Source organism: Quercus lobata, chromosome 11 (genome assembly GCF_001633185.2).
Source record: "Quercus lobata isolate SW786 chromosome 11, ValleyOak3.0 Primary Assembly, whole genome shotgun sequence".
Classification (NCBI taxonomy): domain Eukaryota; kingdom Viridiplantae; phylum Streptophyta; class Magnoliopsida; order Fagales; family Fagaceae; genus Quercus; species Quercus lobata.
The window spans coordinates 29,453,206-29,467,209 of record NC_044914.1 but is presented as its reverse complement, the minus strand read 5'-3'; the positions used below and the strand labels follow the sequence as shown (position 1 = coordinate 29,467,209).

At 44.3% G+C, this 14,004-nt stretch overlaps 2 protein-coding genes and 1 pseudogene across 2 annotated transcripts; 1 reads left to right on the top strand and 2 right to left on the bottom strand.

Moving 5' to 3' along the window:
- The first annotated feature begins 2,167 nt into the window (after positions 1–2,167).
- On the top strand, positions 2,168–3,160 carry LOC115966692. The gene has a single exon (XM_031085870.1). The coding sequence runs from the start codon at positions 2,168–2,170 to the stop codon at positions 3,158–3,160; it is 993 nt and encodes a 330-aa protein (XP_030941730.1).
- Positions 3,161–3,945: 785 nt separating this feature from the next.
- LOC115966691 lies at positions 3,946–4,744 on the bottom strand (annotated as a pseudogene).
- Positions 4,745–12,259: 7,515 nt separating this feature from the next.
- LOC115966690 lies at positions 12,260–13,798 on the bottom strand. The gene has a single exon (XM_031085869.1). The coding sequence runs from the start codon at positions 13,796–13,798 to the stop codon at positions 12,260–12,262; it is 1,539 nt and encodes a 512-aa protein (XP_030941729.1).
- Positions 13,799–14,004: the final 206 nt, after the last annotated feature.

Genomic DNA, 14,004 nt, shown 5'->3' with positions numbered 1-14,004 from the left:
AGGTACTTCAAAGGAGGGCTGAATCTTTGGGTACAGCGGAATGCACAGAAGAAAATAAAAATGAGTTTTTGGCTGTCAGTAAAGAGCTGGATGATCTTCTACGTAAGCAGGAGATTTTTTGGGCACAACGTTCAAGGGTCTCTTGGCTTAAACATGGGGATAAAAATACTAAATTTTTCCACTCCAAAGCCTCACAACGGAAGCGGAGGAATTTCATTAAAGGAATTTTGAATGAAGACAATACTTGGGTGGAGGAGGCGGGAGAGGTGGCAGATGTGGCTATCAATTACTTTGAAAGCATGTTTACAGCAGGTGACAATGTTAGTGTGGAGGAATGTCTAGCTGCAGTGCAACATAAGGTGGACCCAAATATGCAAGAAATTTTGTCCAGTGAATACAGTGCGGAGGAAATAAAAGCAGCGGTGTTCCAAATGGGACCAACAAAGGCGCCTGGACCTGATGGTATGAACGCTCTTTTCTACCAAAAATTTTGGCATATTGTAGGTGCAGATGTGATTACGGCAGTGCTAGATTTTTTAAACACTGGTAATATGGAACCTGATATTAATTTTACACATATTGTGCTTATCCCTAAAATAAAATCACCTGAAAAAATGTCTGACTTTAGACCTATTAGCCTTTGTAATGTGATGTATAAAATTATTTCAAAGGTGTTGGCAAACAGGTTGAAAAAGATTCTACCACAGGTGATTTCTCCCTCCCAAAGTGCATTTGTACCTGGCCGCCTTATTACAGATAATGTTCTGGTAGCTTATGAATCCCTACATGCCATGCATTGCCATAAGAAGGGTAAAACAGGCTCTATTGCACTGAAGCTGGACATCAGTAAAGCCTATGACCGAGTAGAGTGGAGTTTCCTTAAAGGGATTATGGAAAAAATGGGATTTCCTGAAATATGGATTGAAAGAGTGATGAGTTGTGTCTCTACACCTACTTTTTCAGTTTGTATTAATGGTAAATCCTATGGGAGTATCAAGCCATCGAGGGGGCTTCGGCAAGGAGACCCTCTGTCCCCCTATCTTTTCTTGTTATGTGCAGAAGGCTTCTCTTCATTACTAGCAAGGGCGGAGTCAGAAAACCGGTTGCATGGGGTGGCAATTTGTAGGAGTGCGCCTAAGGTTTCCCATCTATTATTTGCGGATGATTCCTTGTTATTTTGTAGAGCCACACAGGATGAGGTGAAAGAAGTAGTGGACATCTTGCAGCTATATGCCAAGGCTTCGGGTCAGCTTATTAACCTTGAAAAATCCTCTATCTTTTTTAGCAGCAACGTTGATAGTGCACAGAAGGATTGGATTAAGAGTAGGCTGGATGTTAAGGAAGTTCACAGGTTTGAGACATACTTGGGCTTACCTACACTGATAGGACGCTCAAAATATCAAACTTTTGCTTTCTTAAAAGATAGAGTTTGGAAAAAATTACAGGGGTGGAAAGGCAATATGTTATCTAAAGCTGGAAAGGAGGTGCTAATCAAAGCGGTAGCACAATCTATCCCAACCTATACTATGGGTGTTTTTCAGTTGCTTGTTAAACTGTGTAACGAGCTCAACTCCATGTGTGCAAGATTTTGGTGGGGTCAAACGGGTAATGAAAGGAAAATCTTTTGGAAGAGTTGGGAATTCCTTTCTCAACCAAAGAGAGATGGCGGCATGGGGTTTAGGGATATCCAAAGATTCAACTTGGCAATGCTCGCTAAGCAAGGATGGAGGCTATTACAAGAAAAGGAATCACTGCTCTATAGGTGTTTCAAAGCAAAATATTTTCCAAGGTGTAGTTTCTTGGAGGCTATGGACAAACCCAACAGCTCCTATGTATGGAGGAGCTTAATAGCCGCCCAGCCTATCTTGAAGAATGGATGCTGCTGGAGAGTGGGAGATGGGGCAACAGGGTGCTTCACCCACCGACGGAAGAGGAGTGGGAATGGAGGGTGTGTGAGTTGATTGATTGGTCGGACAAAACATGGGACTGCCACCTTATAGACCGGATATTTAATAAAGATGATGCTGAAGCCATCAAGCGAATACCTTTGAGCCGTCGTAATATCCCTGACAGAATTTTCTGGTTACACACAAATAAGGGAGAGTATTCTGTTAAAACAGGGTACCAAGTTGCTAGACAACTCAAGAAGGATGAAGACAAGCGGGGTATGAGCTCTCAGTCAGGAGTGCAATCTTCGGTATGGACCAAACTATGGAAGCTGCACATTCCAAATAAGATAAAGGTTTTTGGATGGCGCGCGTTTCATAACATCCTGCCTACTCGTGAGAATTTGGTCCAAAAACATGTTATTGGTGATGACACCTGTGGGCTGTGTACAAGGAAAAAGGAAACAGCACTCCATGCACTATGGGAGTGCGGTGTTGCTCAGGGGGTTTGGGCGGAGAGCATTAGGAAGTTGCAGAAAGGTAGTGGAGGACAGTCGGATGTCTTACAACTGGCAACGGAGTTACTGGACAAACTTAAGCAGGAAGAGTTCGAATTATTTCTTGTCCAAGCTTGGGTGCTCTGGAACCAAAGGAACTCTGTTACACATGGTGGAAGTATACAGGATCCGACTCGGCTGGCGAGCAGAGCAGGGGAACTTCTAGAAGAGTTCAAGGATGCACAACAACTTCTGGCGGTGCAATCCACTGTTATGAGAAGCGCAACATGGACTGCCCCACCGGGAAACTGTTTCAAGCTCAACTTCGATGCGGCAATCTTCAAGGACATTAACGCCTCTGGTTTCGGAGTGGTAATTCGCAATGAGCTGGGGGAAGTGATGGCTGCCTTAGCTGCGAAGGGCCCACCGGTATTTGACAGTGAGGAGGCGGAAGTACTAGCATGCCGGAAAGCGCTAGAGTTTGCAGTTGATTCGGGCTTTACGGAGTTGATATTGGAAGGGGATAGCGTAACAGTTACTGAGACGCTCGAAGCCTCAAGAACAAGATGTAATATGTCACGATTGGATCATCTATATGGAGACGTCCTCTGCCTCTGGTCGGGTCTGCATGCTGTGTCAGTTAGTTGTGTAAGTAAATCAGCCAACTCAGTGGCTCACTCTTTGGCTAGATATGCTAAAGGAGTTGAGGATGAAATAGTGTGGTTGGAAGAATCTCCCCCACCAGCGTTGGAAGCATTGTATTTTGACACATTATAATTTAATGGCAATGACTTCACTTTCAAAAAAAAAAAAAAATTTGTGCGAATATGCGTTGTGTAGATGTATGCTGAGTCTCACATCTAGTATTTTTTAAGTGAATTTTGGATTTATAAAGAAATTGCGAAGAGTTCCAATCACAACTTACTAGTCATTTGGGTATAAGAAAAATAAAAGGGAAGTGGATTTTATTATTATTTTTTTAATAATAATTGAGGAAGGAATATGTGGCTTTTTAATATGGTTTTTTTTTTTTTTTTTTTTTTTTTTTCATTTAAGCTGTCGACATGATTTTTCAATTTCAGTTGTAATTAACTGGCATATATAAGCATTCAGTTGGTTATGTGGTTATGTCATGAAATACGAGTTAATGAGGACTAAAATGAAATGGGTCTATTCAATTAAAAAAAAAAAAAAAATGAAATGGGTCTAGTTTTTGTTAATGGACAATTTAAAAAAAAAAATTCAATACCACTTTTATAGGAAACATAAAAAGCCACAAAAAAAAAGTTTTTTTTTTTTTTTATTTCCCTATAAAATGTTCCTAAAAATATTTCCTAAACCAATATCGTTAAAGTATTCGTTTAATTTTTCCAAATGAAATTAACAATTTTGTGAGGGCCAAAATGAAACTATTCTTAAAAGTTGAGGACCAAAAACATATTTAAGTCAAAACAAAAAGTTGACAACTAAAAACATATTTAAACCAAAATAATATAATTTTACACTATGAAATTGGTGCCAATGTTGAATCATGACTATTTTCTGATGATAACAAGGAAAAATCACAAGGATTTCTCAGTCCGCATGAGTTCTTTTGCTACATCGATCATATCCGGCCTTGCTTCACTTTTCTTTGGCTGCATGCCGATGCTAGTTTTAGAAAAGATCCAATTTGTTGTGCTTTTCCATCTTCTCCTCCCTCGCTAGAAAGTTTAGGATCCACAATTTCAGTTAATTTATCATTTAGAACAGGATGTCTTTCATATTTTTCAATTGTGTCATTCATAGGCCTCTCCCCAGCAGCTAAGAGAACTAAGTAGAAACACACCGACGCTATAAACATCACTTTTTTGCGTAACAGAGCGTGAATATCTATATGTAGGATCAAGATACCACAAATCCCCCTTCACTGTATCTATAGAATGAGATTGGTCAGGAGGGATTGTGATTTGTGATGGTAAGTGAGAAGTTGCTAAATTTAGGAACAAAGTCATGGTCCAAGAAAACACTGTTGGGTCTTATATCCCTGTGGATGATAGGCCTAGAAAGTGCAGTGTGGAGATATGTATGTCCATTGGCAAGCTCCTTTGCAACCTGTACCCTAATCTTCCATGGTAAATATTCGTTAGCCCCAAAACCTCCTTGATCATTTAGAGCTCCATTTTTTGCTTTTTCAAGAACCAGAACTGGTATCGGGAACTCTAAACAATAGCCTAACAGTTTCAAAACATTCTTGTGCTTGCTCATTTGGGTTGTAATGACCATATCACGAATAGCAAGAGACCTTAGTTCATCTTCTCCGACTAACCCTATAAACTTCTTAACAATAATTGGGCGGTCATCTAGACAACCTCTATACATAACATAAAAGGCATAATTATCATCTTCTCCATAAAGTTCAACCTCATCAATTCTAAACCCACGTTCTAGAAAAAGTGGACACTTTTGTATGATGTGACACCGATCAAAGTTGTTTGTAGCTGATGATGCCGTAAAATCACCAGTGAGCTACACGATTCACGTTCGCTCAAGCTAACAACCTGCAAGAAGAAATAAGTGATCTCGCCGAGAGCACCGGTGTGGTGTCGGCCAAATACCCTCCGACGGTCAAGTTAGAATTGTTCTCAACTCTAGAGTGCTAGAGAAGGTAAATTATGCGTACATTGATTTGTGAAGGTATTGAGACTTTTATAGTAGTAGGTTAACCTCTCCTCCTTGATATGGAAGTCTTTTCCTTATAGGAATCCGCTTGAGTAATTCTAAACGTGATGGACAAGACATTTCCTTGTAGAGGGGATTAACGCGCGTATCTTCCGAAATGCTCTTTGCGCTAGGTTTCTGATTTCCTTGGAGACCCTACGTGTGCGCCAAAAATATGGAACTGCTTTAGGCCACTGGGCTCTACTGTTGCCGGCCCATGGGCTCGGATCCGTCAGGCCCAATGTGGTAAAAGTCCATTGCGCTAAATTTTGCCCCTTCAGCTGCCCCCTTCACCCTACGGGTCCGTCACTTCTTATATGGACGGACCCTTAGGGTGACGGTTTTATATTATTTGGATTCGATGGTCAAAGAAAATTTAGGACAGTGGCATAAGATTACTGAAGTTGACGGTTCTCCAAGAGAAGACGGATTGCGACTATTTGATGGCAGGTTGTCAAGCATTTATGAGCATGTGACATGTCGCTTTTTGGTTGGATTTTCTATTGGATCGAAGCGTCGCTTCGTCTTCCGTGCACTCCAGGTATATATATAACACTTCTCAATCTTCATTTCTTCATTTTACAGCCAAAACATATTGTCAGAGCGCAACCGTCACCATTGTCAGAACAATCCGTCGCCCACACAAACCCATCGATCATACACCCGTCGACCTTCAGTTACTTCAAAGAACGGTGAGTATCGCTATTCTCATGTACAAGTCTTGTATTTGGCAATTATATTTAGCTAGATCTATACAACCGTCAATACTCTTAGATCCGTCAGTCTTAGGTTTTTTTGTCATTGTAGGAAATGTCTAGTGCGTCAAGTAATCAGTCAATGGTTCGTGACGGGACGGAATACGAGGAAGTATACCCGTCCGGTCATAAAGACCAAGAGAGTCCTGGCGAAGAGAGGAGTCCGTCCACCTCTTCCTCGTCCTCAATAAATGATGATATGGAGATGGTTGAAGTAGAAGAATCGTCTGATGACGGCGAGGATCTACAGGCAGGACCCGTCGTCTATGTTGATGGACTTAGGGAGTTCATCATGCTACCAGAGTGGACGGTGCATAAATTCAATTCCGTCATTAAGGAGAAACACTTCAGCACATTTAGGGTCAACTTTCAAATTCCTGACTATATTCCAATCCGTCTACCCTACGTATCAGAGAAATGCTATTACGACGGGGTAGAAGGTGTCGGAGTGTATGAACAGATGCTGAAGGCGGGACTTAGGTTTCCGCTAAGTACATTGCATAGAGAGCTTTTAAAATATCTGGGTCTGTCCGTCAACCAGATATCCCCAAATGCCTGAAGGGTCTTCATAGCCATGGAGATACTCTATGGTGCAATGACAGACGATGCACGGAGGCTAACGGTGCGTGAATTCCTTCATTGCTTCCGTCCAGACGAGATTGACAGGTCAAGGGGAATTTATAGTTTTGCCAATAGGAGCCCGTTGCTGAAGGTCATTTTTGAAACACCTGACTCAAATAGAGACTGAAAGAGTCGTTATTTCTTCCTAGAGGGTGATGGATGGATGAGCCGTCCAAGAGAGACGGAGTTTATGCACGTCGACACAACTTGGGGGGTTTTACATTCATCTCGTATGCATTCGTCACATTTTGCTTAATATTTTACATTTGTCAGCTATAGTCGTTTTCTTTAACCGTCTATTTCCTCTACAGGTAGACGGTGCCCCCAAGTCAGCGTTGAAGAGTTTGGCTTCCTAGAAAGAATTTTTCAAAAGACGAAGCCGGAAGAACGGACTTGGGCGAAGTTGGTAAATCCGAGAACAATCCATCGGTATTGTGACGGTCCCGAACCTACCCGTGAAGCCATTAGATACGACGAAAGAGTTCATAGACGTAAGTCCGTCATCTTTTACTTTGCGTAAATAGATTTAATTTGTGTAGATAACTTCATCCGTCCTGTATTACAGAGATGGACGACGCAAAGAGGAGGGCATTGATAAAATCACAGGCCGCCAAGCAAAAGGAGTCGGTCGAGGTTGTGGTTCCTAAGGGGACGGTGTCGTCGGCAAAGAGGAAACAGCCGTCTAGGTCTGACCGTCCACATAAGCAGCAGAAGGTCCCTTTGGAACCCGTCGTAGGGTTGATGGCCGAGGGTGCGAAGACCGTCACCGCAGCAAAACAAGGGTCTGGCAAGGGCTTAATGAAGGCCCCGTCCACTAGCCAGGAGAAGCCTCCTCCTCTTATCCATGATGACTCCAAATTTGCCTTGGAGAGACTTTCGTTAATTATTTCCTCAGAGGACTATGAGGACCTGGGCAATCATTCGACAGAGGTAATGGGGGAGACGGGTCTCTTTGCCGTTGCACAGGTAACTTTATCCGTCGATTTGAGTCCGTCTATTTTTCTTAGCTTTCTGTTTAAGACCTTTTTACTTGTTTATTTCAGTCCTTGGTTATGATAAAGGGCCTAATGGACCGATGTCTAAACCGTGAGGTAGCTCTGGAACGTGTATGAGCAAAGGCAGAGCAGACGGAGGATGAACTCGGTCAACTTCATAAGTGGAAGTCTACAATGGAGAAGAAGTTTGACTTGTCAGAGCAGGTGAGAAAAGAGCTTGAACAGAGGACGGAGGAAGCTGGGAAGGCCTTGGAAACCAAAGACAAGGAAGTCCAGGACTTGAAGGAAAAGCTCTGTCAAGCTAAGGAGGTTGCGGTCCGTGAATACCGAGACTCCGACGCTTTGTTAAGAGAGCTGGGGGGATTGTTCCTTCAAGGCTTCGATGATGCACTCCGTCAACTTAAGAAAGCCTACCCTGAACTGGACGTATCAATGATAAATGTCAATGATCAAGATCAGACGTCTGCTTTGCCCGTCGCTTCAGAGAATACAGACGACCTCTTTGGTGATGATGCGGTTCAGGGTGACGGAGAATCAGTTCCATCGAAGGATGTCCAAGATGCCGACCCAAAAAAGTAGATTGATATTACACATCTTCTTTTGTATTTTATTTTGAGAACAATCCATCCTTCATTTTTGTATTAAACAGTTGCCCCCTGGGGGTTTTATCCGTTATTAATGCTTTGTTTTATTTTTATGCTTTCTAATACTTTTTGTTTGAAACTTTCTTAAATATCCGTCCTCTTTATGAAGGGGAGATTGAGAAAATACTCGTCTATCCGTTATTTGTCTAACGAGAGTATTTTTAGCCAATGCACAATCCGTCCACTTTATGGAGTTTAATTAAATTTCAGAATTGATTGATCCGTCCACTTGTTGGACTGTAAAAAGTCTGCACCCTTGGGTGATCCGTCCTCTTTGTGGACTAAGTTGTTTCACCATTTTGGTGATCCGTCCATTTTGTGGACTAAATTATTTCAGCATTTTGATGATTCGTCCACTTTGTGGACTAAGTAATTTTACCATCTTGGTGATCCGTCCACTTTGTGGGCGATTATTTCACCCTTTGGGTGATCCGTCCATTTTGTGGCCTAAGTTATTTCACCATCTCGGTGATCCGTCCATATTGTGGACTACGTTATTTCACCATAATTGTGATCCGTCCACTTTGTGGGCAATTATTTCACCATTTAGGTGATCCGTCCATTTTGTGGACAGTTTTTTCACCATCTTGGTGATCCATCCGTTTTGTGGACTTGAAAATTAGTACACCGTTTTGGTGATTCGTCCACTTTGTGGACAGTTTTTTCACCATCTTGGTGATCCGTCCACTTTGTGGACAATTATTTCACCCTTCTGGTGATCCGTCCATTTTGTGGACTTGTAAATTAGTACACTGTTTTGGTGATCCGTCCACTTTGTGGACAGTTTTTTTTTTTACCATCTTGGTGATCTGTCCACTTTGTGGACAGTTATTTCACCCTTCGGATGATCCGTCCATTTTGTGGACTTGTAAATTAGTACACCGTTTTGGTGATCCGTCCACTTTGTGGACAGTTTTTTCACCCTTTGGGTGTGATCTGTCCACTTTGTGGATTTTGTTGCCTGTAGCATATCCATTCGTAATAAAAATCCATGTGAAAAATCAAAGTTGTCTCTGAATATTCTTCTTTAAAGAAAATGCGTTTGTAAAAAAAGTACCTGTCCCCTTGGGCTTAAAAAGGCACAAAAAGATTGTAGCAAAAGTTAAAGAAAAACTAGTAAATTGTAGCTAAAAGAATAGAATAAAATAAACTGGGAAATCGCTGGTTCCTCATATTCTCTCTACGGGTAGTATTTCCAAAGATGCTCCGTGTTCCAAGGGTGCTGCAGCTTTTGTCCGTCCATTGTCTCGAGGTGGTAGGTGCCCTTCCTTTGCCATGACGTGATCCTGTAGGATCCTTCCCAGTTGGGGCCGAGTTTTCCTTATGAAGGGTCTCTAGCAGCACCCATTACTTTCCGTAGTACAAGGTCCCCGACCTGGAAGTCCCTATGCCTCACTTTGTTGTTGTAGTGTTTCGCCATGAGATTCTGATAACGCGCCATCCTCTGCTCTGCTGTCGCTCTGACTTCGTCCACTAGATCGAGCTGGAGGCGCATAGCCTCTTTGTTCATATCTTCGTCGTAGCTCTCCACCCGGTAGCTCGTGAGCCCCACTTCTGCGGGAATGATAGCTTCGGTTCCATATGCAAGCCGGAATGGTATTTCTCTAGTGGGTGTTCTTGTTGTGGTCCGGTATGCCCATAGGACGCTAGGTAGTTTGTCTGGCCAAATACCCTTTGCCCCCTCTAGACGGGTCTTGATTATTTTGAGCAGGGACCAGTTCGTGACTTCAACTTGCCCGTTCACCTGTGGGTTTGCGGGTGACGAGTAGTGATTCTTGATCCCTAGCTCCGAGCAGAAGTCTCTGAACGCGCTGTTGTCGAATTGCTTACCGTTGTCAGAGACCAGTACCCTGGGTATCCCGTACCTGCATACAATATTTCTCCAGACAAAACTCCGGATGTTTTTCTCCGTAATGGTGGCTAAGGCTTCCGCCTCGACCCACTTAGTGAAGTAGTCTATGCCGACGACCAAGAATTTCAGCTGTCAGATCGCCGTCGAGAATGGGCCCATGATATCGAGTCCCCATTGTGCGAACGGCCAGGAGGCCGTCATAGGTGTCAGTTCTTCAGACGGCTGCCTGATGAGATTGCTGAATCTCTGGCATTTGTCGCAAGACTGGACATAGGCTTGCGCGTCCTTCATCATTGTAAGCCAGTAATATCCTGCTCGGATCAACTTGTGTACAAGTGATCGTGTGCCCGAGTGATTCCTGCAGATACCCTCGTGTACTTCTCTCATCACGTAATCTGCTTCCTCTTGGCACAAACACCTTAGGTACGGTCGAGAGAAACCCCTTTTATATAGGACGTCCTTTATCAGCATGAACCATGATGCCTGGACTTTCAGCTTTCTTGCGGCGCCCTTCTCCTCTGGTAACACCCCAGCCTTTAGGTAGGAGATCAATGGCGTGGTCCAGTTATATTCAGAGTTCACCATCTGCATATTTGCTTCGTCATCGATAAGTGAGGATATTTGGACGAATGATAATACCTGTTCAGGAACCAGCATGAATTCAGCTGATGCAGCTTTCACTAGGTGGTCAGCCCATTCGTTCTCTTCTCTTGGGATCTGAATGAATTCGACTTCAAGGTTGTTGATTCAGTACTTCACTTCTTCTAAATATCTCTTCATTCTACCGTTCTTACACTCGTAGTCGCCATTGATCTGACTCGTTACCACTTGTGAATCGCAATGGACAATTATATTTTCTGCTCCCACAGCTTTAGCAAGGTCTAGCCTGCGACCAAGGCTTCATACTCTGCCTCGTTGTTGGTTGTTGGGAAATTCAGTCGGATCATGCATTGTATCTTGTCCCCCTGCGGAGTTTGGATCACTATTCCGGCTTCTCTGGCTAGTCTGTTTGAGGATCCGTCTGTATAGATATTCCACTATTCCTTCTCTTCTACCAACTGGTCTTCCCCGAGTGTGAACTCGACGATGAAGTCAGCTACTGCCTGTCCTTTTATGGCCATCCGCGGGCGGTACTAGATGTCGAATTCGCTTAGCTCTATTGCCCACAAAGCCATTCTTCCTACTGCTTCTAGGGTATTCATGACTTTTCTCAGTAGCTTGTACGTTAAGACAATGATTGTGTACGCCTGGAAGTATGGCTTAAGTCTTCGCGCAGCGATTACTAACGTGAAAACCAACTTCTCCATTTGAGGGTACCTTTCTTCTGCTCCATGGAGTGCACGGCTGGTAAAGTAGACGGGTTTCTGTATTCTGTCCTCTTCCCTCACCAAAGCTGCACTTACTGCGGCATGCGAGACTGCCAAATAAAGGTAGAGTTCCTTGCCTTGCACGAACGGACTGAGCAGCTATGGAGACGAGAGATTCGTCTTTAAGTCTTTGAAGGCCGTTTGGCATTCATCCGTCCACTTAAATGATTTTCTTAGAGTGCGGAAGAACGGTAAACACCTGTCTGTCGCCCTTGAGACGAACCTATTTAGAGCTGCGATCTTTCCATTTAGACTTTGGACCTCCTTAACCGTCCTTGGTGGTTCCAACTCCATTATGGCTCGCACCTTCTCCGGGTTGACCTCTATTCCTCTTTGGGATACCATGAAGCCCAAGAATTTTCCCGCCGTTACTCCGAATGCGCACTTGTTCAGATTCAGCTTCATGTTGAACGATCGGAGTGTATCGAATGTTTCTCTGAGGTCGTCTAGGTGATCCTCTTCTTGCATGCTTTTAACCAACATGTCGTCAACATAAACCTGAACGTTCCTGCTGATCTGATGTGCAAACATCTTGTTCATTAGCCTTTGGTATGTTGCTCCAGCATTTTTGAGTCCAAAAGGCATCACCTTGTAGCAGAATAATCCCTAGCTTGTGATGAAAGAGGTCTTCTTCTGATCAGATTCGTCCATCCTGATCTGGTTGTAGCCAGAGAAAGCGTCCATGAAGCTTAGGAGCTAGTGTCTTGCAGTCGAATCCACCAGGGTATCTATTCGTGGGAGCGGGTAGTTGTCTTTGGGGCAAGCCTTGTTAAGGTCTGTGAAATCTACGCACATCCTCCAGTTTCTGTTGGCCTTTTTAACCATAACGACATTTGCCAACCAGTCGGGATAGTATAATTCCCGGATGAAACCTGGCCCCAGTAACTTCCGAACTTCCTTGGCTATGGCCTTGTCCCGCTCCTGGGCGAAGACCCGTTTCTTTTACCGGATTGGAGGGAAGGAGGGCGACACATTCAGCCTGTGGACCATGACCGAGGGGTCGATTCCTGGCATGTCTTCATGACTCCAAGCGAAGACGTCTTGGTTATTTCTTAGGAAAGTCGTGATCGTCTGGCGTATTGGCCAACTGGCTAGTATGCCAATTTTAATCGTTCGTTCAGGCCATGTGTCGTCAAGTCTTACTTTTTCTAACTCTTCAACTGGCTCTGCTAATGCTCGCTGCTTCTCGATACACATCGTCTGCTGCTGATCCTCCATCTCTATCATGGCAATATAGCATTCTCGTGCTGCTACTTGATTTCCCCGCAGTCCTCTTGCCCCATATTCCGTCGAGAATTTGATCATCAGGTGGTATGTTGAAGTCACCGCCTTCCAGGAATTGAGAGTGGGTCGTCCAAGGATGGCGTTGTAGGCGGACAAGCAGTCGACTACGAGAAATGTTATCTCCTTAGTGATCTGCTGAGGATAGTCACCCACGGTCACAGCTAGTGTTATTGCGCCCAAAGGAAACACCTTTGTACCCCCAAATCCCACGAGTGGGGCGTTCGTTGGGGACAATCGTTCCCTGTCAATTCTCATTTGCTGGAATGCTAAATAGTACAGGATGTCTACTGAGCTGCCGTTGTCGACGAGGACCCGGTGCATATTGTAATCCCCTATCTGCAGGCTAACCACTAGTGCGTCGTCATGAGGATGGTGAAGTCTCTGAGCGTCATCCTCTGAAAAGTTTATGACGGGGTTATCTATTCGCAGCATCTTTGGTACGGATCCTGTGAGTTGGACGCTATGGATCATCCTAAGGTAGGTTTTGCGGGCTTTCTTGGAAGATTCGGCTGTAGCTGTGCCCCCTATGATCATTCGTATGTCCCCTATGGGTGGTCTAGGGTGCCCGTTCTCCCGTCGTAGAGCCTGTTCCTCCGGTGTATCAGTTCTTTCCCTGCTAACGAACCTCTGTAGCTTCCCCTGCCTGATTAGGGCCTCAATCTGCTGCTTCAGGTCATAGCAGCTGGCTGTGTCGTGCCCGTGGTCCCGGTGAAAGCGACAATACTTGTCTCTCGGTCTTTTGTTAGGGTCTCCCTTCAACTTTCCAGGGAAATTCAATGCTCCTTCATCTTTGATTTGCATCAATACTTGGTCGATCGGGGCGGTTAACAGGGTGAAATTGGTGAATCTTCCAGTGGGGGGTCTGGAGCACTTTTCATCACGTTGATCCTCAGTTCTAGCGACCTTTCGCCCCCTATCTTGTCGCGTGTCCTCCTGCCTCTCCCTCTTCTTAGGCTTTTCCTCGCGGGCCAGCAACGCATCTTCTACATTCATGTACTTGGTAGCCCTGTAGAGGACGTCCGTCATGATCTTTGGGTCATTCTTGTACAAAGAAAACAAGAACTTACCCTTTCGTAGCCTATTAGTAAATGCGGCTACGAGTATCTTATCGTCAGTTTCGTCAATCGAAAGGGCTTCTTTGTTGAAACGAGTTATGTAGGCCCGCAACGTCTCGTCTTCTCGCTGCTTAATGCTCATTAAACACGCGGTGGACCTCTTGTACCGATGTCTGCCTATAAAGTGTGAGGTGAACTAGGCGCTCAACTCCTTGAAAGTATTGATGGCGTTTGGTGTCAACCTGCTGAACCAAACCCTCACAGGCCCCTTCAGCGTGGTCGGGAGCGCCCTACACATGATCTCGTCTGGTACCCCCTGAAGGTGCATCAGGATCTTGAAGGTCTCTA

Coding starts and splice junctions, on each gene's coding strand:
- LOC115966692 (XM_031085870.1), top strand. CDS start 2,168: ATGAGCTCTCAGTCAGGAGTGCAATCTTCGGTATGGACCAAACTATGG.
- LOC115966690 (XM_031085869.1), bottom strand. CDS start 13,798: ATGAGCATTAAGCAGCGAGAAGACGAGACGTTGCGGGCCTACATAACT.